General features: G+C 34.6%; 2 protein-coding genes and 2 long non-coding RNA genes across 5 annotated transcripts in view; 2 read left to right on the top strand and 2 right to left on the bottom strand.

Annotated features, from left to right (window-relative positions):
* The window catches only part of XRN2 (5'-3' exoribonuclease 2), a 97,935-nt gene extending 87,832 nt beyond the window's left edge, over positions 1-10,103 (top strand). For both annotated transcript variants that reach the window (XM_074287739.1, XM_074287738.1), the window contains 3 exons: positions 2,319-2,382; positions 7,240-7,375; positions 9,519-10,103. In XM_074287739.1, the coding sequence (XP_074143840.1) occupies positions 2,319-2,382; positions 7,240-7,375; positions 9,519-9,581 (263 nt within the window). In that variant the 3' untranslated portion in view covers positions 9,582-10,103. The remainder of the gene's footprint in view (positions 1-2,318; positions 2,383-7,239; positions 7,376-9,518) is intronic.
* Positions 10,104-10,592: 489 nt separating this feature from the next.
* Positions 10,593-13,680, bottom strand: LOC141555119 (uncharacterized). Its single transcript, XR_012486079.1, has 4 exons — positions 13,583-13,680; positions 13,043-13,234; positions 11,714-11,823; positions 10,593-10,851 (listed from the first exon to the last, which is right to left on the bottom strand). It is a non-coding gene; the product is annotated as an uncharacterized LOC141555119 (long non-coding RNA).
* A 4,617-nt stretch (positions 13,681-18,297) lies between these two features.
* NKX2-4 (NK2 homeobox 4) lies at positions 18,298-20,293 on the bottom strand. The gene is made up of 3 exons (XM_074285048.1): positions 19,798-20,293; positions 18,789-19,243; positions 18,298-18,713 (listed from the first exon to the last, which is right to left on the bottom strand). Exons 1-3 carry the CDS (start codon positions 20,291-20,293, stop codon positions 18,573-18,575), a joined length of 1,092 nt encoding a protein of 363 aa, XP_074141149.1. The 3' UTR covers positions 18,298-18,572.
* LOC141553298 (uncharacterized) lies at positions 20,152-22,665 on the top strand. The gene is made up of 2 exons (XR_012485379.1): positions 20,152-20,311; positions 22,466-22,665. It is a non-coding gene; the product is annotated as an uncharacterized LOC141553298 (long non-coding RNA).
* Positions 22,666-27,315: the final 4,650 nt, after the last annotated feature.

The raw sequence follows: 27,315 nt of genomic DNA, 5'->3' as shown, positions 1-27,315 counted from the left end.
AAGTTTACTGAATTTCAGTATAATTTTCTTTTGCAGTCCTATGCATTTCAAAATTCTTAGAAGGGGTGTGCAACAGACTTCAACAGACTCTAGAGGTGTGGGGATCATGGCAGAAAGACCCCTGGGAATTCCTGTCACAGAAGAAACAAAGCCAATTAAGATTTCTGTCATGAAGTGAATGTGTTAGAAACTTTACGTTTCCTTAGCATCTTGCAGAAGAGTACTACTTCATTAAAAGGAACTTTAAAAATATTTTAACGTGTTCAAAATTTAATGAATTTACCAACAGATTTTAATAGGACTTTTCCTAGGTTAGGTATTTAAGAACAAAAAAAGAAGTATAATGACCTTTTTCAATCTTAGCTTTTTAAAGAAAAGTTTCTTGATAATGGCATTCATCACAAGTCCCTTCACTTTTTCTCTATGTACCTGTCATAGCTTTAGTTTGATACTTAATACAAGTGATGGTATTATGAGCAAAGTTTATGACTTGACAAATTGGCCCAGGTGTTTAATGGAGACTATGCTTGGCCAGACTGGAGTATCTATCACAAATCATTGATAAAAGATTAAATATAATACATGATCTTGAGATAAACATGCCTACTTAGATTACCAGTAGGAGAAAACCATGCTGATTAAGTTATGGTTTTGAAAAGCTTTAATAAATGTATATCATAACAACAATTTTCTGTTGATATAATGATTCGAAAATGTAGGCTTGCACATTGGGAAAACATACATTCTTTTCCTATTTCCTGTCATTTATGTGGTAACTAGCTTTCTGGATTCAAATTTTGAGTGTCACTATTTATTTAAGAAGGTTGGTAAACATTGGCAAGTAGAAGTTAATATTCTTATATCCCTGACCATTCTTCATTATTCTCTTATGGCAAGAACTTTGTTTAATTTGAAAATTAATGTTCTACTTTTGGTCACTAAATGACATTTTAAATTGGAGAAAGGTTATCTCTTCGATTAACTATTAAGGTTCGGGTTTGGATTTAAGTTTTAAAATAATACAAATGACAAATTGCAAGAATCCATGATCTGATCTATTTCAGTAATAAAAATAATCTAGTGCTTACACTAAATTTTATTCTGCCACACTTAGTTGGAACAAGAAAGAAGAAAGAGTCAGTGTCTTTTTGTTCCAAATCTAACGATATGAAAACTTCAAATTTGGCTTTGCTCATGTCTGCTCTACAATGTATATTTTGTCCACATTTAGAAAGCTCTCTTCAATCTGGCCTGCTTAGCTTGTGTTTTGATTGGAAAGAAGCCCGAGATAGAAGTAGCAGAACTGCTGAAGATGAAAATGTTGAGCTGGAAGAATATTTTGAAAGCAAAAGCCCCTACCTTATGTTGTCACTCTTCTTTGTCTTGTGTTGTCTTTTTTCATTTCTCCTTAGTTTTTAAAATACTTTGTCAGGATAGGATATCTTTTGTTGGCTTATTTTTTTTTTTAAAGGAATAAAGATTCTAGTTTTTTTTTTCTTTTATTTATATATATATATATCTATGATGCATGTGTGGTTTAAGAAAAAAGAAAATATTAAATTGTAGCTTCTGTTTTCCTTAAAATGTGAGCCTGAATACATTGTTAAAGCCTTGTTGTCAGTTGAATATTGCCAGTTTTAACAGAGGTTTAAACACATCAACACAATGCTCTCATTAGACAACTTCTGGAACCAGCTGTTTTAATTAGGTCACACTTAAATGCCATTGAAGATCATCAAAGATGTCACTGAAACTTAAGCTTTTGATTGATACACAATTTGCTGAGTGCTGTGAACTGACCGGGGAGCTATTGATTAGTTGTTTCTTTCATCCTGTTTACTGGTCAATTTGTTTAGAAGAACAGCAGTCATTTAATTGTGTCTTGCTAAAGCAATGTTGTTGCTACTACATCTTTGTATTAGCTTTGGGGTTTGACTACAAGGGAACAATAGAAAAGTGGGTGGTCTTTATAATTTCTTCGTTTTTTATTGCCATGTATTTGAGAAAATTATGGTCTTTTAATGTAATGATATCTAGATAAATCAACTTTCTTTGAATTTTTACATGCCCAAGGGAGGATTTCAGACTATTAAGCTTATTTTTTCACAATTTTGCATATTAACACAAATCATCAGCCCTGATCAAAACAAGAGAATTAAATATTTTGCCCAACAACGTAAATGTAAAGATTAATGTTTTAGAATTCTTAATGTATTTGGGTTTTATTCAGTGCCTATTGTATAAAGTATATCCTTTAGCAGTGATATGTGTTTTGTGCTTTTTAAATCTTTATTTAAAATTTTCCATCTATTTTATAGATATGAGACCGCATGATTCCTGGAGAGGTCCCACTCCCCTTTTCCATCAACCAAGATTTGACAGGTAATATTAATAGAAAAAGATTTTATGTCCACTTTGGGTTGTGGGTTTTTTGTTTTGTTTTTTTTTTTTTTTTTGGTTGGGGATGATGGGACTTAGAAACTAAGGTTCGTATGGTTTGTGAGATATTTTCTTCTTAATCGTTTAAGACTACTCTTTTGGATTTATAATTTAGGAAAGTATGGTTCATGTCTTTTGAAAACCCAAGAATTTCCAATTTTATGTAACTGTTAATGCTTTTTTTATTTTCTTAGTTCTTTTTTAGATTATTGAAGCTATTGAGGTGCCATGAAATTCAGCACAGAGAGCTTAAAATTGCATTAGATTTTGGACAGGCTAAACAAATTTCTTTTTTTGGAGGGTTGTGGAATTTAATGAGGCATAACTAATGGTGTTCCACTTTTATCATTTCTGTGCTGGTAGCACAGCATTAGCACAGACCAACCATTGATTCTTGCTACAAACCTCTTGAAGTCCTAATCAGCTTCTTTGGTACAACTTTTTCAGGGCTGACAAGCCTATTGTAGGGCAGTGTCACTGTAGGTCAGTAGTTATTAGTTGCCACTGAAAACAGTTTCTTTAACTACTTAAGACTGAACTGAATTAAATGCAGAAGGGACTCAGAAGAGGATTATGGAATCTGCAGTCTAATAAGTACCATGGAATAGAAAGAATGTGACATGGTTTAGTAATAAGGGATGTTTTACATGTGTTCCTTCATTGATAAGTTGTATGCCCTTAAGTCAGACTATAAATGACAAGCTATGAATGTTATGAATAATTATATTAATATCTACAGAATACCTTGAAAAGTATAGCTTGAAAATGAATAGTTTATATTATACTTGGCACTATCAATAAAATCTAAGGAATTTTCTGCACAGGTTTGTTGAAAGATCTTTTTTCTAAGCACATTTTAGTTTTTATAATTCTGAATTTTTCAATTATTTTATTTCTGTGAATAAGTTACATTTCAACATTTTATTTTGGATTATAAACTGCTATCGCATTTGAATAAAACTTGACTAGGAATTGCTTCAGAAGTAACAATTTTATAATTTTCATGACCAATTTTAGGAAAGTGACACTTTCTAAAAAATTATTTTTAATAATGTCCATGACTTACAATCTCAGAAGTACCAACATCAGTTACATAATTTACTCTATGTCCTGTCCTCTTTTATATGTAGTTCTTTTGTTTCTGTATCAATTAATTCCACATTTTATTGCCATCTCATTTCTCCTATCAATATCCCTGTTTAGGGGGAAAAAAACCAATTTACATTTAAATGTGCTGAATGACGTATAGCACTAAAATATTATGCAAGACTTTACACTGAACATTAAGATTAATTTGAAACTGATGTTTCTTTTCCACTATTGCCTTTCTAAATAATCTGCCCCTCACTTTTCTTCATTCTCATGATTCTATGTCTTTTCTTTACCTTGAAACTTTTTAGCACATATTTAATAAACACCTACTTTATCTATGGCTATTATACTTCAGTTACAGTTACAAAGAAAGAGGCAGATCCTGTCTGAGTAGTAACTATGTTCAATTCATTGGATAAATTATATTCCTTCCCTTCCCTTCCTTAGATAACCTCATCATCTTCCCAGAAGACTTTTGCACTTTCCCAGTTTTGCCATTTCAGTCCTCCATTTTTTTTTCTTTTATCAATCTTATTTTTTTTCTTTAAACCTAGTAGACAGTATTTTTCCTTTTTAAAAGTGAACATAGTTTTCTAATCCTACCTAAAAAAATAATTTATGAGGGTAATAGAATTCTTACTCCAATATACCATGAAAACTAACTGCAGAATTAGCCCAAAAAAAAAAAAAAAAAAAAAATTGAAACTTGCTAATCTTAAATAGCTTAAACTATATCTTTGAGTAATGTAGGATTATTGTTTTAATTTTAAAAAAAGTTTTTAAAATAATTGTTGTTAGACAAGCAAAAGGTAATGGGGGAATGTGGATGTATGAGTTATATGTAGAATTTATACAGGTATAATTGAATACTAAATACTATAGATTGCAAGTAAATGTAATAGGTTGGGAAATCTAATTTATTTCCTTGTTTTGATATTTCATTTTATTCCACATTTTCAAAATGTGATTTTCCAAAATCCAATGTTAATCCTAAACCAAAGATTTTAATTGCTTTAATAATCAGAAATCTAATGCTAAGATTCCCATGGCAACTTGAACTCTGCCCCATTCTATGTTTACTTGCAAATGGAAGCTTTCATGACTCATTTGTATGTAACTGGGCAAATATTACAGTAGAATTGAGCTTTTAATATAAATTCTCCTTCATTATTTATTTATTTATTTATTTGTTTATTTTTTGCTTCCCTTTGTAGGTTTCATTTCTGAAATAATAAAAGATTCATTTCTAGTTAATAAACACAAAGAGATAATTCAGTTTGCTATAAACCTAAACTGCCTGAGAAATTAAAGTATATAAGTAGAAAAACAAATTAAAAAGATGAAATCTCAGCTACATTTTCTGTTTTGCTTTGCTGTTATTTCACAATTTTAATCAGTCTTTAAAAGTCTTCAAAAAAGAGGAGACTTTAAACATGGACAAAAATGCTTTCTAAAGACCTCTGAATAATAAATAAAAATTTTAAAACCATCCACAGAATATACTTTACCTTACTACCTATTGGTGATCTGTAATTTGGATGGTTGGAATAAGATGGGATTTTTGTTTCTCTTAAGTATGTAGTATGAATAATTATTAAATTAAAAATATTAATTTAGATCAATTTCAGAAATTGCCTTATTTGAAATCTTTAAGCTCATTTGCAGATTGAAAAAAGTCTTTATAAGTATCAAGATTTTCTAGTTATATTTACAAATAAATAGTACAATATTGATAACCCTTCATACAAAACTTAGTCACTGAGTAACAGTGCAAGAACTCCATATTGCACTTCTACTTTTACTATTTAAAGATTTTTGTCATCTCAGTATATAAAAACACCATAAAATCATGTTAATCAAAGATGAAATCTGAGTAAAAATTTTAAACTTAATTTTGAGTTCTAAGCAAAAACTAGAATTCAACTTATCATGAGTTTTGGAACTGTATTTTATTTTATTTTTCTCAGACCAGCAAGTTTCCTTGGAACTTGAATGAATGCTGTCATACTGAAATAATAATATCTATAGATGGCACTTTTATCAAAACTGAATTGTCTTACTATATGAACCTTTTCTCAGAAAGTGATTTTACATATCCCTTGTCTTGGTATACAGTACTAATGTTGCTTTTTTCATTTATTCAGCACTATTCTTTTGTTTATTGAATTAGGGACAGATAATTCATTGCCTCCTTGAATTTATTTGAAAAAAACTGAACCAGAAAAAAATTTAAACTTAAAAACAGCTTTGAGTGTTTTTCTGCATCTTGGGATCCAGAGCTTGTTGTTCTTAATTGCTTTATTTTTAGAACCATTATAATAATACATTTGTTAATTAAATTATGGTTAAAACTACTGGCTAAAAATAATCTTAGCTATTCTAAAAGTTCTCCAGAAAGCAGTCCTTTTTTCCAGGCACCATACAAGAATCATTATCTTTGGTGTAAAAACAAAACCCTTAGAAGTGTTTTGTTGTTGTATCCAGACTTGAGTATGTAGTTGTCAAAAGAATATTTTTACTCTGTAAACTCTTCTTTAAAATGTGGAAAATGAATAAAATTGAAGCACTCATCTGTTTAGAGTTAAATTTTGATAAATCTATCTGGCTAGGAGCTGTTTATGGGTATTATATTCTACTCAGTTCCTGAAAAATGCTTCAATAAGACTTAAATTGTGACCTCAATCCCAATTCCTATTTAACAGGCTGCAGTATAGCACTTTATATTCTTAAGGTGTGCTTTCTTAAAAATACCAACTTTTTACTTTTATCCCTTGGAGCAAATGTTCTGTAAAATAATAAAATCATGTTTTAAGTGAGAGAAAAATGTCCAAAGGACTAGAGAGGAAGTTATACATTAAATGTTGTTTGCTTTTAGAGACTATATGATTGCTATATCATTTTTCATCAAAATTTTTAATTAAGTCATGATTTAGTACATTATACCTGTTGCTTTATATCCATAAAGTTAAAATAGACACTTGAAGGCAATTAAAACATTTCTTTCTGCTAGTAATCTGGGGTGACAAACTGGGTTATAATAGATGTTGAATTTGTGTTCCCATATAAACTGTACACCAAATGTCAGTCAGTCCATGCCAATTAGTGCTTATGTTGCTAGGTCACCATGGTCAATTGAAAGCTGCATCAATAGAACTTGAAAAGGTTTCTTCCCGATCAGACCTTCTGACATATTGAGCAGAATAATGGATGGGAAAAAACAGCCAAGGCCCCTACCCTAGATTCAAAATACTCAGCAGTAAGAATTCATTTGCAACCTGCAATTAACTAGGAAGAATGGACTCCAAGAAAGAGTCTGGACATTTTAGAAAATAAAGCCTCATTCTCCTGTATTTTACATGTTTACTCTTTGCATAGTGTCTTAGACATAGCTAACTTGATCTTTGGATCTAAATCTATATTTCAGGTTGCTGAAAACTGATTTACAAAAAAATTCATTGAACAAAAAATCTTTTAGAAAAGTCAACTATTTACTCAGTTTAATTTGAGATTTTATTTTATTTTAGTGCTATTTACTGATGTCATACTGAAATGGATATAATGAATAAATGTTCCTATTTATGATAATGGAAAGTTGTTCCTGACATTTGTGTTGTAGATGAAAAATTGATTTACCTGAAACAATTCTGAAGTTTATATAAGATTTTGCACTTAGATTTTTTTTCTCCTCCCCCACTCCAACCACATTAGAGCTGCAGCTGAACCTCTACTGCCTTGGAACCGTATGCTACAATCCCAAAATGCAGCATTTCAGCAAAATCAGTATCAACTACTAGGAGGCCCAGGCGGTTATCCACCAAGACGTGATGATCGTGGAGGGAGACAGGTAACTCGTAATAGAGTAGTTTCTGCTAGGCTTCTTATACAGTTTAAACCTAGTTTATATGATAAAAATCCCTGATGCTGCTTTATGCTTAACTGTGCTTTAGAGATGAATAGGTGAATATTATAAATGTTAACTCAATACCACTCAACTGAACTTGGATATACTGTACTGGCAGTCTAATATAAGCATCTGTATATTTGAAGGGTTGTCTAGTTACCAGCACACTTGAGGAACTATAAACTCCAAATGAGAATCAGTTTAAATTTTTAGAAATTAGTGACCACATTACAAAGAATCAAATGCTGATACAAGTGATACTTGTTTCAATTCTGAAAGAAAATGAGGATTTTGAAATATGCTATATATTAGCTAAAAGTACAATGTGTCTGAAACAACAGAAGCTCCTTTTCATGAATCAAATTGACATCCCTAACATTTATATAATCTTCATTTTGGAGTGGTTGTCAAGGAAAAGAGTCAGAATTTTTCAATTCATGTGGCATGATAATTGTTAGTTTGGGATTTTTAATGATATGGAATATTTAAATAACTTACCTGGTATATTCCAAGGCCTATTTTAAATATTTTAAAATGTCAAATTGACATTTTCCTAGTCCAAGTTTGCTGCCATTGTCCTTTTATTCCTTATTATTTTTTGTCTCCTAATAGCTAAATCTTGTCTTTTCTTTAATTATTACTAAATATTTTCCTTTAAGTTCATAAACATATCATAATTCCTAATAATTAGAATGATTATTTAGTAAGATAACCCTGGTTACATAGTTGTACCAATTTTTAAAGAATTTGTTACCATGACCTATTAAAAATCAGTTTATAGACTTCGTTATTAAATACTGTCATCCTAGAGTTGTGTTGATATACTAATGAGTATATAGTGTATAAAGATGAGTAGTATGTATTATTCTGAAATCATGACATTCTTAGAACTAGAAAAAACTTTTAAGGATCCTATGGTCTAATGCCCCTATTTTCTAGAGAAATAACCAAAAGCCTTAGAAAACTTAAATGATTCAACCACAGGCTTAACAATTGGGATTAGAACCCAAGTTTTTGGTTCAAACTTCAATGGTGGTCTTTCTATTGGATTCTAAACCTACTGACACTGTCAAATCTGTTTTCTTTTTCATACAAGTGATTTGAAACCACAATCCAAATTAGAATGATCAATTTAAAATAGAGGTTTGTTTTGCCTTACAAATTTCTTTCCACTTAGTAAGGTCTCCATTGTGAACCATTTCATAATTTAAAATTTGTGTCATGAATTATGTGGCAGAAAATTGCTGTCACATAGTATTATGACTTTTCATAATTCAACAAAGACCTTAGTTTACATTGTGAAAGTGAGCATTGGTACATGATCTTGTTTTTAAAATTAATCTACTTCACTGATCTGAGTGGAAGTAAAAAGCATCAAAAACTGATTTGGGATCTCTATTTCTGAACCCTAGAGTCCTGAAAATGGGAGTGGTAATAGAGGTAGTGACACATTTATCTTGTATTGTTCCGAAATTTGAAAGGGTGATTATTTGTAGGCACATCAAAATTCTGAAATTTAATTGTTTCATTAATAATTAATTATTCTGTAGCATTGGTCTTTGTGACCTAAGAGGATTGTTGAACTTCCCACTGAATCATGTTATGTTAGGAAAACAACCTCTAAAATTAACTGGCCTCTTAGTTCAGATAGTTCTCAATTGCTTATTTATTAAACCTCATATTAACCTGGTTGACCACCAAAAGGGGTATATTAAGCACATCTCGGGGGGGTGTGTTTGAGAGAGAGACTTTATAAACTATAGGTGATCATACTTGCTTTTTTTTTTTTTTTTAAGACCTTGAGCTTTTATATAAGTCAACACTGAATTAAACTTTTAAAATCAGTTTTCAATAATTTCATTTTTGCCAGCTCCAAATCTTATCAAATAGTCTACAAACCTTTTTGAGTAAAATTTATTTCTAGGAGACCCATCTATATAAACTGTTAAGACATACTTAAGCTTTTTCTTTGCTGCCTTTAATTGCAAATGTACTGTCTCATAATTTTTTAAATAGAGCAGAGAAGTTAATTTATTTGTAAGGATGTTAATCTAGAAAATAAACTGTTCCTTTTGTTTATTTACAGGGATATGGTCCTGGAAGGAATTACCCTTTGCCACCTCCCTCAGGAAGATACAACTGGAATTAAGCTTTTGTAAAGCTTTCTTAAATCCTTTCATCATTCTACAATTTTATGCTGTTTGTGGAAAGGAAGCATCTTTATCAAACAGTAGTTTAAGAACTACAATACTTGATGTATTTGTTTTAACCGTGTATATTTCTTACAGATCTGATTTTCAGTGTTTTATGTTGCTTTCCAATTGTGTAATGCATAATACAGTGGATTTGAATTTACTACTTTACTTGTGAGAGACATTTGATGAATAGAAAAGTACTGGTTTTTTTTAATTGTAGTTAAGAATCAAACTGTATTACTGTGAATTTCAAAACAGTGTACACTAGCTCATCCAAAATACGTACTGATTTTTAATTAATGCACAAAAATTAGGTCTGAACACTTCAGGTAGAATCTTCAACCAGCTAGAAAACACATGTTTAAGACAAGCTACTACTGTTCAATATTCCTTTGAAAGTACTTCATTATTGTATCTGTCTGAGAATTTCTGGACCACTTTAGTAAAAAAAAAAAAAAAAAAAAAAAAAAAATCAACTTTTAAAACTCTTGGTCTCTTGTGTTCTTTTCTATTTTCCTCTAGCATTTCAGCATTTTTCTTTTTTAGGTGTCTATAGCAAAGTCAGAGCCAAAATTTTTTTTTGTTTTGTATTTTTTTTTTTTAAGTATGCTCTTGCAGAGATGATAATTCAGTTCTCTTATTAGAGTAAAAGAATCATTATTAAAGGTGCAGAGTAATATGGTTGGCATTTTATAATTTTTTTAAAATTTGGATCTAACCCAAGAAATTGTTTTTAAACATAATCCTACAGTACATTAACATGTCAACGATATTAACTTTACTACCTATATTTTTTAAATTGTGATAAGTAACTTTTTAATGTGTTTTTTGAAATTCATACTTATTTTTCTTAATGTTTGAATTGTCAGAATTGAAGAGGAAAACTTTTACCTGTTCTTAATTTGTCAAGATTAATTCTAAGTCACTACAAAAATAGGAAGAATTTCAATAAAAGTTAGGTATTCTTTGTTCTTTAAATATTGCCACTTTTTATGCATAATCCGGATTACATTTTTAGATTACACATTTCACTTTGATTCATTTCCTTATTATGAATTATTTCACCTTGCCATTTTTTTTTTTTAATTTAAAAAAAATGTAGTTTTTTGAAGCTTTCCCACTTTTTTTCCAGTCCTTGTTTTGGATATCAAGAAATAATTTCTCCTGGACCATCTGGTATGGGCATTTTTAGTTCAGCCATCTTCAAGGACACAGATTTTAATCCTAGTGAATAAGAGGGAAAAAAAATACCACCTTAGCCTTGAAAGGAAAGATATTTTGAAATTAAGCTTTTTACTTCCAAGTGATAACAGAGCAGAACAAAATGTTTTGTGCTAATTTTTTTCATCTGAGTTATTGACGATAGTAACCATATTTTAGTGCACTAATGAAATATATAACAGTACATATTAAAATGGATCTGAATTGTTCTGCCATGGATAAGCTGAACATTAAATTTTATGTGTGTTCTTGTTCCATTAAAAATTCCTTGCCATCTAAAATTTTGCAAAAACAATATGTCATCTGAAGGAAACACATTAGTTTCTCCAGTGCACTTACCTATTTTGCCTTAGATTTTTTACAAGTTACTTTTTTGTGTGTGAGATTTCATAGCATTTTTTCTTAAAAATAGAATAATTTAGGAAGTTTCGTTATTTCATCCAACCAAATAATAGTTTTACATATAAGCTAGAACTACATTGGATTTTTAAATTTCCAATCATTGTTTTAGAGACTATTTTCTCAAAACATGATTCAGGAAGAAATGAAGCTCTCAAAATCCATACCATAAAAGTCAATAGGGACCATGTTCCTGTTCTATGAGTGATGTGGTAAAACTCGTTTTGGATGTGGAATGAGAGGACCTGGGTTAAGATATTTGCCATACATTTGCCTAGATGAGTCTGGGGCAAGTCAGTTTCTGTGAGCCTCAGTTATCTTGTCTATAAAATGATAGTTGGGGAGCAGTTGGGCTAGAAGATATTTAAGGTCCCTCTAGTCCTAAATTTTATTTCTGAGTAATTATAAAAATTAAATGTTTAGCTAAGCTATCATTGTTGCTTCAAGGAGATGTTCATGTACTTACTTCCTTGATGCTTTTTCTTCCCCATTTCCTTACTCTTTTAATACCGTCATTCGTGTAGGTGGGATGCATGTCTTTTATAAACCCTTCAGGGAAGTTGTTCCCTGCCATTTCTATATAGAAAACAAAACCAAAAAAAATTTTGTAGTTTTCAATATGATATGTAATACTGCAAATAAAAATGGTATAAAATCAAAGCAAAAATGTTAATAGTTCATATAAATATTTGTATAGAAAATTTCTCAAGAAGTTGGTAATTTTGTTTATAAATTGTAATATAAATAATATTCCTGGAAGCAGATGCACCTTTCAGCTTTGAGGCCTTATGGATGCATGAAGATAGCACTTAGTTCTTAAAATATTTTAACTATAATTTCGGAAAGTTTGGAGTGGAGAGAGAGAGAACGTTAGGCCAGGGCTTTGTGGGCTTTGTTACTCTTTACTCTGGCTAGTTTTCTCTACAATGAAAAATAAGCCTTTTCTAATAACTTAGCAGAGGAGGCTGCTTTGGCTCTTGGTAAAAGAGAAATTATAGAACTTGATTACAAGGTGCATGGTAAAAGCAATTGATTTGGAAACTTTTTAAGATTTTCCAGCTTCTCAAGAGAATGGCTTTGGCTTAATCAATTAAGAGGTGTAGAGAAGCAGAGAAGGAGGAACGGGCAGGCACAAATGTCCTGGTTTCCAAATTCTGAAGCTTGTAGTTGAAGCAGTTATTAAGGAAGCCTGATATTCAATGTGCATTCTTTCATTTCCATTAAATAAAATGTTTTTCTAATGCCTAGGAGAGAACGTAATTTTGAATGAAGATAGCAAGATGTGTGCTCTGCTTTACAAATAAAGAACCTTTTCAATTCCTTGCAATATTGAGTTTCAGTACTCTTCCCCACCCCCACCCCGTTTTCCGTCTATTGTGTTGCCTTATACTCCTCAATTCCACTGCTTAAGGACTTGGTGCCTGCATTGCACTGTGGTTCCTCGCTTCCTACTCTGATCTTGCCTGAAAGCTTCATATTCTTTGTGGGTGTGGCCTTTAAAATGGCCCACCCACAGCTTCTTGGCTTTATGGAGAACACAAGTTAGTTGTGGGGGCTGGGAAGCGTCCCCCCGGGAGGCAAAAGTCAAGTAGAGATTTGACATCAAAACACAGTTTTCTTGAAGTACTACGAAGAACTGAGAATAAAGGGTATTATTTTTACTCTTTTTACCAGATAGGAGATTGAAGGAGCAAATGACTCCTTGGTGTGAAAGCTTTCAAGTATAGGGAAAGCAATGGTGTAAAGTTAGCAGTGTTCGAGCTAGAAGGGATAGAGATAATCGACTATGTCCCACCTAGTCTAAACCGTGAGGAATAAGGCAGGAAGGGGGAGAGCCTTAGGGACTTATCGATTTGGTAACAGTTTCCTAGGTTCGTCTTCTTTGATCGCAGCCCTAGAGCTGTATTCTAGAGCGCAGCTCCTGCTTCCCATTCCTTTCTTGCTTATTGTGATACCCGCAGCATTAGGGCTTCTGTGTAAGAAAAACCTAGGAAAGAAAATGAAATATGAAATCCTTATTACACGTTTTCCGAGTTTTAAGTCCCTGATTTGCTTATAACAAGACGTGTGTGTGTGTGTGTGTGTGTGTGTGTTATGCTACTATCCTGAGTAAAGCAGACCTCTCTATCTGAAGTATCCGAATTGTGTTGGGAGGACTAAATACTTGTAATTGGGTATTGGCAGTCTGATACAGTAACATAGCATTAGTTAGATATGAAAAGAGCACTTTAAAATGTCCTGTTCCCTACTTCCATTGAAAGAGTACATCTTCGCAGAAAAAAAATAAACTCATCATCAATGACATTTTCTAGCAGCCTGACGTTCACCTATTTACCTTAAGCACGCTTAGAAAGTGTTTGCCTCGACAAAATGACCGCCTGCACCAGGCTGAATTGCGAGCCTAGCTGCCCTCCCTCTTCCACTTCAAGGTCTGGGGCGGCATAGGTGAGTAGAATGCTTGCTTCCCCCAGTCGTGACGTCATAAGCACTGCGGTCTTCCCTCCTCGGAGGAAAGGTTCAGGGCTCTAAGGAAAGAAAGAAACCTCCACAAAAGCCGATTTGGTTGTCCACAATGTAAACTGAAATTATCCAGTGCTCGAAACCCGTTTCCCTCAGTAAATACTTGGCGATTCACTAACCCCAAACCGCTATGCCCCATAAATTTCTGCTAGAGGCGGTTGATTACCGGTTTGGGGAATCTGATCCTTGCATACAGTTTTTTTTCAGTGGAAACCACTAATCTTAAACATGCAAACTTAATTTTAAGCGTTATCATTTGATTTTCATTTACAAATAACAACTTAGCCCTTTTTGATTCTATCTCCTATCAATTCAGGCACGTGGCACTTTTAAAAAACAATGGCCCCCTCCCCCACCCCAATCCCGAGCCAGTCTTTTAGATTGGGCTAGTTAGGTTTTGTAAATTTGAAATCTGATCATCTTCAGAGTTTCAAATTAGAGTTCGCTTCCTTTGATTCCTCTCTCTCTCTCTCTCTCTCTCTCTCTCTCTCTCTCTCTCTCTCTCTCTCTCTCTCTCTCTCTCTCTCTCTCTCTCTCTCTCTCTTCTCTCTCTCTCTCTCTCTCTCTCTCTCTCTCTCTCTATATATATATATATATATATATATATTTTTTTTTTCCCCCCCGCAGAGCTTTAAAATGAAAAGAGGTTCCTATTGGGTTCTCATCTTAGTCATTTACTAAATATCTCAATTTCTTTTTGTGTCCGTACAAAAATGATCGCTGATGCCTTTCGATTTACTTCCTTTTATTAGATGAACCGAGAGGTTAGTTAGTACGTTAAAAGAATAACTTATTCTTTGTCAGTTACAATCCACTAGGAGTTCAGTTCCCAGTACAGTTTGTGTATTGTATCCTGTCAGACAATTATGTAACCAAGAATAATTACCAAATACTGGCAAATTTTTGTCTTTTAAGTTGTTACTTATTAATGTATGAATGTAAAGACATACACATATGCCTGCAAAATATATGCATATGCAGACATAATTCAAATTCAGACAATTCCAATGGACAATATGCGGTTTAAGAGTCAACTAAAAATAAAACTCAACTTTAAAAAAAAGTAATTTCTTAGGATCCAAAAGGCTGAAAAAACAAACGCGACATTTTACGGATAGGAGTGGAGTAGAACTTTAAAATTGTAAGCCTTTTGGACAGATTTACTTTCTCTAGACTTTAATAAAACAAACACATCGGGGACGGATCTATAAATGAATCTTTCAGTATCCCATTTTACTGGAACACCTGCTTGACAGGATTTTTTCAATCTGCCTATCTTCTTCAGCTCCTCCCTCGGAACCTTACCAATTCAACCAAAGCAGGGGGTTTATTTACATTCTCTTTTTTTGTCCCCCTCCCCTTTTCTTCCTTTCTCACTCAATTTTGAGGGGGAAAATATGAGGCATTTCAATGAGACACTCAAAAAGTTAAAACTGTCGATCAATATGCTTTGCTGTTCTTTGTAAGAAAAAAAAAAAAAAGGCATTAGACTATTATCCCACACATTGATTCAATAAAATAGCCAACACCATTTCTTTCTCCATTATGGGAATTCATACTATAAATCAAATTGCATGCATCTCCCCTACTAATAATTTACTTCACAAATATTCTCTGAAAGTGGTGGTCATGAAGTATGTGGTTATAAAAAGTATTCTCTGAACTCATTTCTTTTTATTCACTTTAAACTTGATAGTGAAAACTGGTGGTTAATGGAATTTGATTAAAACATTTGTGTAAACAAACATTTATTTTTCTGACCATAATATTTTGTATCCAAAGTCAAAGGGGAAAAGTTAAAGAAAATCAGCTAGTTTATCTCCAAGCTCCCATACACAATTTATTATACTTGTATTTTCTTCATTAACACACACACACACACACACACACACACACACACACACACACACACACACACACACAAACTTTTACATTGCAGTTCTGATTTCAGAAGTGTACCTGCAATCCCAGCAGTTTCTTCTTTTTAACACTGAATCCTCATTTGGGTTTCCATTCCTTAATTGGAAAAATAAGATTTTAAGAAATATCTAGAAAAAATGTCTGTCTGCAGACTTGGGGATTCTGATGCCATTTTTAGCTTCTGCCACTGCTAAACTTTGAGGTGGCTTTGTTCCACTTGGACTCTTTGGTTATTCTTACTGGTTAGATGTGAAGATACTTATCCTCCTCTTCAGTTAATAGGTTTCACCTAGTTTGTACATTTGTATTTTTATATAAAGATCTGCAAAGTGCAAATTGAACCAAAAAGTTCTAGGTTTCATTAAATCAGAAACTAATATTCTGTAATCAAAATATTTTCTGTTTTGATGTTTTAATTCTTATATATATTCCAAAATACGAAATTTGCCCGTCATGTAGGATTTTAAGTTATAGCAATTTTTTAGTGTTTTTTTTTACTTGCCTGATTATAAAAGGGAGAAAAACAATTGTCTTAAGTACATTTTGAGATTGAGAAAGATCCTTAAACTGAAAGCTTCATGATTACCTCTTAAGTGAAGTTCTTTTTCTGATAAGAAGAAAAAAAATGCTCAAGTAGATACATTTTTGTTTAAATAGGTTAATTGGACAGTTAGACTATTTGGTTCACAAATCAATGAGTTATTAAAATACTGAATCACCCAAAAAGTTATCTTTACAACATAATTTTTATAGTATGGTCAAATCTAGAGATACATATTCAAAATTCTGACACAATTGCAAGAGACTTGTGTTACGCACATACACACACACACAAAAAAAAAAACCACATCTAAATACAGAAAAGTAATTAGAAGTAATGATCTTTTGGCACATATTTCCTTAGCTAATCCTATTTATACTCACTAAACAAAAGTGTAAATGTTCTACAAAGGGCTGTGATTCACAATTTTTTTTTTTTGTTCTGTCCCCAAACCAATCCTTGTAATGCATAAAATTTCATAAAATAATTTGAAGCTTATGGACTAAAATTACAATGTTGTAGGTACTGCAGTTTGCCATGGTTAATCTAACTATTCAAAGGGGGTCTTCTTTCCTCTCAAATAAGACTAAAATTTATCTGAAACTTTTCTTATAAAGAACACGCTTTTGCAAGCTGGAGAAAGGAAGAATTTATCTTCTTAACCAATTTCTGTGATCAAGAGCACATGAACAAAAGAACTGTCAACCAAACTCCTAAGTCCCAAAATGTCATCTTGAAAGCTCAAATAATCAAAAAACAAAAACAAAAAAAAACAAAACAAAACTTAGGGACATCCTTGGTAATTTATGTAGATCACGCCTTGTTAGTGATACTGATTTTATTTTTCATTATTAAATTCATTATTAAATAACACACTTTTTTTGAATATGTTTACTCCAGAAATGACTTATTTAAATCTTTGTGTAAATTGAACTTTAAGCAAACATCATGCAAATAGTGTAAAAAAACAAAAACAAAAACAAAACACACCACCCTATAAAACTTAGTCAAACGGAAGTAACCACTTGATTTTTTTGGGGAAAAAAAGTATTCAAGTTTTTGGGTTTTTTAAAGTTATGCCTAAAGATAAATTTGAGGGGGGGAAAAGTAGAAATGTGTGTATTAAAGGGTAAATATAATGATTCCAAAAAAACCCAAAATTTTGGAGCAACTCCTTCCAATTAATGTGTTTGTAAAAATGCTATTAGAATTACTTTGATAACACATCTTGTTTATCCTAATTTTTTCCACTTTACTCTTGACTTGATTAATTAATATATTAGCTCTTGTCAATTATAGCATTTTATATGACTAGCAAGATTTAGAAATACCTATCAATGTATTGAAATCTACAATCCAGATATTTAAAGGAAGAATATATTAATTGAAATGTAGATCTAAAAAAAGAAAAACTTGCCTGATTTTTAAACAATGAGAATCTTATTAAAAAGGTAGTTTTGAGAATTTTTTAATAGTGTTTTACCCCATAATAAAATGGGACATATATGGGAATTCACAAACTAATAGCAGTGAATAAATAGCAAAGCATTAAAAATCTAAAACTTATTTGGTACAAAGATCTTTAACGGGCATAAACAGTGTTTTGATGACTTGTTTATTTTTTCCTCTTTTCTATTAAAACAATTAAGAAGGAGTCCTCTCAGATATCATTGCTACGTGCCTTGTCCACCCTGAGTTACAATTCAGTTTATTTTAAATCAAATAATAATGAAATTGCACTTAAGGGGGACCCTTATAAAATTAATTTTTTTGAGATAAGTTGCACTTCAGAAGGTTTATTGTTAAAACTCAGTTAAATTTATAGATATATACAACCAACACTATTTCAAACTAAACTAAAATTCAGTTAAGTGTCTCGTTCGCATTGCAGTAGACAATCCAATTAATCAAATGTGATTAATCACCTCAATTTTGTAATGGTAATTCACAATAAAAAAAAAAAAAAACTAACTAAAAGATCATGGCATACTATTACAATGATTATTTGGTCCCTATTTTTAAAGGGTTTTTGTTTTTGTTTTTGTTTTCAGAAGCAAGTTCTCGGAATTTTTTGTTTGTTTGTTTGTTTGATCGTTTATCAGCATATACATTTATTTGTCCAAAGAAGTTCAAAACGATAGTTGCTGCTTGGTTTTCAATTGTTTCACTCAGTTTGTTGCACTTCATTCTCGGAGGGGAGCGGGGGGGGGGAGAAACAAGGAGGGTGAAGGGAGAGAAAAGTAGGAACACACTCCAAGAAAGGGTGGATAGGCAAGCGAATCAACAGGTGAATCCTGTTGATGGACTAGTAGGTAGAAACACAACCCAAGGCAAATCCACCGTGTTACCATGTCCTGCCATAGAGCAGGTTCGGGTTAACCATGCCACTATTGTAATCGACAGTGGTCGCGTCCATCTGAGCCAGGTTGGTGACTTGGTTGTGAAGAGAAGGCGGGCTGGGGGACATCTCTTCCAGGTCGGGTGCCTGGGTTAAGGAGTTAACTTGTGGGTTCTGGTGCTGATGGACAGCGCTGTTGGACGAGGGAAGCACGCCATTTGCTCCGCTGGGCGCGGGCGGCTGTGGCCCGGGCTGGCTGGGCGTCGGGGTATTGGAAGTGTTCTGGCACGGTTTCCCGTCCTTCACCAGCACGGGCACCGCCACTCGCCGCGGTGACTGCTGCTGGCACAAGCTGTTCTCCTGCTGCAGCTGCTGCGTGACTTTGTCCTTCGCCTGCCTTTTCATTTTGTACCGGTGGTTTTGGAACCAGATCTTAACTTGTGTGGGCGTGAGGTGAATCATACTGGCCAGATGCTCCCGCTCGGGGGCTGAGAGGTACTTCTGCTGTTTGAACCTTCTTTCCAGCTCGTAGACTTGCGCCTGCGAGAAGAGCACTCGCCTTTTCCTTCTTGGAGCCGCGTGGAGCGGGGCCATGGATTTGGCGGCCTCTGCGATCCCCGTCAGCGTCCCCATTCCCGTCATGTTCATGCCGGTGGACGGCCCCATGAACCTGGAGACTGGGAGCGTGAGGGAGGCGAGCTGTGAGCTCACGTCGAGGGGCGACGGCCGAGCGTTTCCAGGCCGTCGGCCGCAGCATGCCCCCTCCCCGCCTCCCAGAATCTCCCCTGGGAAACCCAGCAGCACCCTGGGGACACTGGCCTGGAGAGGCTCAATTCTAAGGCCAGGCTAAGGCCAGGCCTCTCTCTTCACACCTCGTCAAGTGTGATGACCCAGCAAGGAAAGAGTGGCGTCAGACCGGTCCTCGCAGGAGGCACGGACAGAACGACGGCTCATCCCCTTGCTGTCTCCCGGGAGGCGGGAGCCCGGGCACCCGCCTCGGCGTTGCCCAGGGGGAGGGGAAGGGGTGGCGCGTGCTGGCTGTCCTAACATCCCGCGAGGCGCCCTCGAGCCACAAGCCTTGCTTCCATCACTTGGCCAGGAATCTGGCGGGAAAGCGCTGCCCACTCCATTCCAACCCCCTCCCTTCACCTCCTCAACCCCCAATTCTCCAAGAGCAACGGTCGTCTTCCCTCCCCTCCCCCGCCCCTGCCCGAACTTGCGCCCGGCTCACTTGTGGAGTAGCGGGGGTCCGGGTTGGCCCCGTACCAACCGGTGGCTGCAGCGGCCGCCGCACTGCCTCTCATGCCGTCCGGATAGGCGGGGATGTCTCCCATGTTGCCGATCCCCCCGTTGCAGTAGCCACCCATGGCTCCGTGGGGGAACTGGGAGACGCCTGGAGGCATGTGGTAGGTAGCGGCAGCCGCGGCCGCGGCCGCTGCCGCCGCTGCCGCCGCTGCCGCGTTGTGGCCCGCCATGGCGTGGGGAGGCGGCGGTTGCATCCCTGCCGCGGCCGCAGCTGCGGCCGCCGCCGCCGCCGCCGCCTGCGACGAGGAACCTGCGGGCTGCTGCCGGTAAGCTGCGGCGGCCGCTGCCGCCGCCCCCAGGGGGGAGCCCAGGTTGGGCGGCGCGCCGTCCATGGCGCCGCCAAACTTCTTGTAGCTCTCCTCGATGGGGCTTAGGATGTCGGACACGGAGAAGGGCGTCGTGTGCTTGGGGCTCAACGACATGGCTCGGCGGGCGGGCAGGTAAAGGGGGCCCGGGGGGCGGGGGGGAGGGGGAGGGGAAAGGAAGGGAGGGAGGGAGGAGGAAAGAGGGGGAGGAAAGAGGGACGGCCGCGGAGCTGTTGGGGGGAGGGGGAGTCGTGAGAGCCGAGGGGGTGGGCGGGGGTGGGGAAGGGATAAGGACACTGATGAGGATGGGGATGAGGATGGGGATGGGATGGGGATAGAGATGGGGATGGGGGAGGGTCGAGGAAGGCGCGAAAGGCTGTTGGCAAGGTGCTCCCCGCCCCGCGGGCTGGCTGTCGGATGCCCCGGCGGGCCACAGGGCAGAGCGGGCTGCAGAGGGCTAAGCTGCGGGCGCGCAAAGGAGGCGGCAGGCGGAGCGGCGGCCCGCTGGGGCGCGGGTACGCGGCTGCCCTGGCGCGGGGGCTGAGGATGCTGATCCTGCTCCCGCTCGGGTCCCTTCTGCCTCTGCCTGAGCTGAAGGGATCGCCTTGGCAGGAGGAGCCAGAGGCGGCGGCGGCGGCGAGCCCCCTAAAGCTCTCTTATCTCGGGTTTATTTTAGTCCGGCGCCAGGTTTACGACAGACTTGGGGGGCGGAGCAACATCCAAAACGAGCAAACAATGGTCATTGACATCTCTCCCCCCCTTTCCCGGTAATGGAAGCAAAAAGAGGGAAAAGGGGGGGGCAGTTTTCGTTTCTCATTAAAAGATCCCCGGGCATCTCTAGTCCTTTCTTCCACCCCTCCCACACCCCCAGCTGAGGCCGCCACCCGGGTCTATCCCATCCAGCTATCCCATTACTGGAGCCCCAGAAAAATCCGTCGACTCTTCGAGTGGTATTTTTCTTCATTCTTTACTCTTTAGTTTCATGAAGTGACTTAAATTAACTGACCAGTGGCAAAGTCAGAGCTAATTGAGAGGAATTGTGCAGTTAAGTTTGGTTGGTTTGGGGCTATCTTCCTCTCTTGCTCCCTAGTCCCACACTTGTTCCATCATTTAAAGTGTTTAAAAAAAAGAGACACTCTAGGATCCCCACACAAGAGTACAGAAAAAGAATAGGTACAATGACCGTACTCTGCCATTGTAGAGCTACCTAATTTATGCATCTTTAGACCTTTAAACTCATTTTGTGGACAACCAAACGTGCACTTCCAAATTAGCTCAAAGTACCAAAATCCAGAGGAGAGGGAAAAGACACACACGCACACGCGCACAAGCATAGGCACGCACACCATAGATCTTGTATGCATTTATGTTTTTACGTAGTGAAAGCGATGATTAGAGGGGGCCAAACAGATGTATTTTGGGGTTTGTTTATTTGTTAACTAAACTGTTTCCAGTTTGATTTATTAGGTCTGGAGTGATGTGCTTTTAGTTTTTATCATGCATCCTCACCATCCTAAACTGAAAACATACACAAATGACCCAAAGCCTGAAGAATAAGGGGGAAATTCATACACTGCTGATTACAAAAGCTTAGCACATTTAGTGATCTAAAAAGCCTTCAATCCACAGGAGAAAGTGGAAAAATCGTTTTTTTTTTTTTTGAAAATACAAAACTACATTTAGACAGAAAAAAAAGATACTTTTCATTTTTGGTATGTATATCCCTATTCACCTGTATGGTAAATAAGAGCTTGTAAGCTGTGAGCATCACGAGAAGGGCTAAAAGATGAAAGAATCATAAAAATAATGTTATATATAATTGAAGGGAATAATAAGACTAAATAGTTCTTGAAAAATTGTTAATGCTAAAGATTGAGAGGAGTGTAGATTGAAAGAGTATTAGAGGAATGAGAGAAGAAATGGAGATTTCTGTTTCAAGAAATGACTTCCTTGAAAAGGTGAAAAGGGAAAACTGATGATTTAAATTTGATAGGGAAAATCCAGATGATGTAATATCTTCTATTTAGCAATTAAAGTTTGAGTTCCTTGGATTACCTTTAAGACAGATCTTGCTAAGGCTTTGCTCTGATTTTTGTCTAGGGTGAGTCCTTCATCTCACAATCCTACCCTTCACCAGATATATGAGAAACTTGACAATAGGTGCAGGTTTGGGGAAGTTGTCTCTAAAAACATTAAAAAGATAAAATAAAAAAATCTAAAAAATTTACTGATATTATTTCCATAGTCAAAAAGCATTGCTGCAATTTTAACATTTTGTTAATTTCACAGGTTCCTCCTGAAGTCGGAAACCTGCATATGTCCTCGCCTTTAGCTGCACTCTCCTTGATTACTTTATTTCTCACAGCACAAAGAAGTTGTTAAGCTTCTGTTGGGATTCTCCTGAACTATAATTTGCTTTAGGTCTTTGCTCTGGTTCAAGTTTTTCATTCCATTTATTATATCACTTTGAATAAAAACTAGTTTGTAAAGTCTTGCATTCCAAACTTCCTTGAACACAATATACCAAGTTAAAGCTGTTGTACTCAAAACACTGTGGATTAAAAATCACTTGTAGGCAAATAATCTTTCTTTCTCCAGCCCGAAGGTATATATATATATATATATATATATATATATATATATATATATATATATATATATATATATATATATATATATATATATATATATGTCAGAGATGAACACTCCAAATATAACTTTATATTTATCTCCATGTTTATTTCCATATATAATAGAAACATAATTTTGAAATCTTACCTTCTAGTAATTTACAGAACTAATATATATATTTTTATTTTAATTTTTTTCACTTTTTTATTCACAGAATTAGTGGTTTGTAATAAAAATTATCACTTTAAAATTGCCTCCAGATCTACAGTGTTTTATTTTTCAATAGAAATTAACATGAAGTTGCTGGCTTGTGAAAACTGCCTTTTCTAGGGATCACAGCATATTTTTGAATCAAGAAATGGTAACAAAGAATACATGATAGTTAACCCATGTACCAATAACAATGAAATAACAGCAATGTAATCAATTAGGTGATCGATACTTGCCACACTCTGAAAGTCGATTGACTCGCAGTAGACTTCCATTTTTTAAACAGAACTGCACTTTATCTTCCTGGAAGCTCTTTGCAGCAGACCTCTCTTTGCCTATGAACTTGGTGCTCTAATAGTTCTCCCATTCACTGTGATAAATACTTTCGTAATTACCTCGAGGTGAACAGTTGAGGAGGAAGGAGGCGGGCATGTTAGAGGAATTCAAATACTCTTAGGAGTTTTCTAAACATATCCTATCTACTTCATGCTCACTGTAGGCTTAATAATTTCAGGATTTGCTATATAAATCTTGGAGCTAGACTTTAGTATACCATAGAACTCATTGAATTTTAAGCCATTTATCAAATATTTGTATCTTAATAAAAATACTAATATTAAACTATCAAAACTAAAATATTGTACCTAAACTTAAGTAATACAGATGTATTTTAGCTGATGAATTTGTATGTTTACAGATACATAAATACTGTATTGAGATAATTATAACTTTTTGGCTTCTAATAAACTTATTTTGCAAGAATTATGTTTACATACACTACAGACCATTCATTTACTAGGTGCCCAGTAAATGTTTATTGCATCAACTGTGTTTCCTAAGTAACATGTTTGAATCCATTTAGGTTTTATCAATTTGCACACTTTAATCATTTTATAAGGATTGAAAAATAAACAGGTGGTGGAAGATTTTCTTAGAAAATTGTCATAAAAAGAATGCTTTGCAAGCTTCATGTATCCCAAACTTTTCTAGGCTGATTTGTGCTGAAATAATTTAAGTTTTTCTCAAGATTGTGATATTTATTGACCATCCACATTGTGCTAGTTAACCTAAGGGCCAAATTACACAGGAATCTTTAGCAAGAAATTGTCTATAAGAATCCTGGGTCAGGTGCCCATTTTTACTACTTTCATAGCATTGAAAATTCAGCTGTTTAAACAGTTTAAACAGCTATCAAATAGATCCCTGGAGAAGGGGACCTGAGAGTAGCTGAAGGGTTTGTAGCTATCTGATAACAATTCTGGAGGCTGGGAAAGCTTGCAATTTTTTTCCTTAGATGGGAAGTAGATCATTGTGCCTCCATAAAGTATATGTCTTTATAATCTTTGCAAACAAAATTTGTCCAACAGAGCAGAAATTTCTGCTGATATATAGTTTACCTGACACAAAATGTTCAAGAATCGAATGCATTTAAACTCTTTTTGTACAATATATATGAAACTTGTTTTTTCATGAAGATGGAATTTGTCAATTTACTACTTTGTGAAACTATTAAAAAGGACACTTTCTGAAACATTTTTAGAGTAGGGGAGACACAAAGTGAGCCAGTATTTTGTAGCAAGCTTTGTTTTTATAATGAATAGATGACAAATACTATAGGAAGAAAGAAATTAGCATTAAGTGCCTACTAAGTTTTAAACACTGAAGTGCTTTACATTTTTGCTTTTTCCACTAATCCCCTCCCTCTTCATTTTTTTTTTTTTCTTTGTGATCCTGTTGAAATTTTCAAAAATGTTTTAGGGAATGAGGTCTGGCTCATTATTGGTTGACCCATACATACAATTATAATATAGGGACCTTATTTCATTGAAATTTCTGTCCACTTTGTTGCTTTTTTTTAGATCTGGTAGAACAATCAGTTTATAAAACATGAAACCTGCTGAAAGAGACAAGTTATTCTAAAATGGTGACCATGATCAAGAAAGCAAAAATTATACATCTAAAAAAACACAACTTTCACCATAAAGATGATTTTGAAGAAATGCTGAACTATAATTTCTGAAAAATCTACTCATTCAGCTTTACATGGAAAGTATGAAGTTTTTTGGAATGTATTTAAATTACTTTGGACAATATAAAACAGCATTGTATGGAAATATGTTTTAAATGCTCTCACATTGATATTTTCTTAAAAAATTTATTTTGAGCAAAACTAAAATCCAAGAGTTTAGCAAATTAAGAAAAATAGGATAAGTATAAACTGTACCAGAATCATTTTCCAAGATTCTATCCTAGCCCTACATATTTCTAGTGAGAAAAAAAAAGCATACTGTACTCAACTTCTTTTTAAGTGAAATATTACCCATATTGTCTCCTCCATATTTCCCTAAAATTCTGAAATGAAATTAAAATATCTATTCCTCTACATTTTCAGTGATAAATATAAGCAAATGTTCCAGTATCTACTCTGTATACCATTTGGTTTTATAATTAAGATTTCTTAGATGATTTATTATCTAGGTCCTGTCCAATCATATCATCTGTGCTATGTGGATTATAAATACCATTTTTATCTGCTTATCTGAAAAAGAAAATTTAGTTTTTAGTTTTCACAAATTATTCTGAGCTAACTTTTAGATTGGTCCAAAAAAATAAATTCTAAAAATTATATAATTATAAATTTTGTTATGATAAAAATGATATAATCTTTTATCAAACAAGGTTATTTTTGTGTTCCAGTGACATAGGGAAGACAGACATTCCATAATGTTCAGTGGTAATGTAAGTTAGGTTTGATTTGTATAAATGTCTAAAATCTTCTTTCTATATTATCAATTGAGTTAATAGTTAAAATAGGCATGAACAAGAAAATGTAATTTTATATCTAATATGTATATAATATATATAACATATTTAATCAATATATTCCAATACATTTTACAATTCAGCATCAACAGTGATTGAACCATAACAGTTTAGTTGTTATAATTTGCACTAAAAAAGATTTCAAGCCTTTAAAAATGTATACTTTAAAAATACATATTAAGCCAAATTTAATTCAGTAGTAAATGATAGATGATATCCCCTCATAGTAATAGTAATACAGGAAATAGAGTAACATAGGAATATATTAGTACTATAGGAAATATTAGTAATACTAATACGACAAGCTTTGAATCACAGCAATCTGTCATTCAGATAGAAAACTTTTAATTCCTGGCAAAAATAATTTTGTGAAGCAAATATTTTGGAATCTAGTGACTCAGTAACTCTAGTTAGTGCCATTTGAATGCATGAGAAGTACTAAATATAGAAGGCAATTAACTTTGTCATGATGCAGCAAATTATGTGAGGATACTGACTGGTGAGAGTGTGATTGATACCAGCACTTGAAACTGTAACAAAAGAAATCAAATGTATTTTTTTCTTTGCTAAAAAATTTTGTATTTGTAAATTTAACTTTTTGAAAGTTGAAATTAAAATATCAAATTTTAGATTACAAAATTCTGAATCATTAGTTCGAAAATTTGTGAATCTCTCAAATTAATCAAAAATAACTATCATAGAAGAGAAATAAGAATTAGATTTTAAAATATTGCTTTAAAGTATGCCTTAAAATAAAAGATTCTAATCTAATAATAGAAATATTTCATATTTTGTCTTATTAGACTTATTTGTAAATACACCCCTATTAAATTAAGGTTTTAAATATTCTTAGTAAATTGATAAATTAATTGTAACTTACTTTCTGAAAAAAGTTAAAGGTACAAATTATATGATTTCTAAACGAGTAAATAATATTCAAAAGAGGACAAAGTAGGAAATTAAATTCATTTACAAATCTCATTTGTCCTATTCTTCATAGAAAAAATAATCTTGAATCTTTAACATTTATGAACTGCTTATGTGTATTAGGATTAAAAGCTATCATAACAGTTCCATTCTCTGTGTAATGGAAAAACTTATAAGGTAATGTATATATAATTTATGTTCTCATTAATGTAAAGAATTTGAAGCCTTTAAAGAGATGAATCATGCAAAAATAATTATAGGTATAAAATTTTCTTTTTGCCCAAACTATCTCAGCATATTTGATCACTTCTTAAATAATATGTGCTCCTAAAAGCAATATCTTATTTTTTTGTTGTTCAAGTAATTGATGATGGTGCAGATATGACTTATTTGAGTTACAGTTGTGATTGTCACTGATGACATTCTGCTGGGAGTTAATGCTTACCAACAATTTATAGAGATTAAAAGGCTATTGGAAATGGTGATTTAGGAAATGCTTTTAAAATATATCAGAGAGTTGAAAAGAAACCTGGGGTTTCCAATGTTCT

This window comes from Sminthopsis crassicaudata, chromosome 2 (assembly GCF_048593235.1).
Source record: "Sminthopsis crassicaudata isolate SCR6 chromosome 2, ASM4859323v1, whole genome shotgun sequence".
NCBI lineage: Eukaryota > Metazoa > Chordata > Mammalia > Dasyuromorphia > Dasyuridae > Sminthopsis > Sminthopsis crassicaudata.
This window is presented reverse-complemented; position numbering and strand designations above follow the sequence as displayed.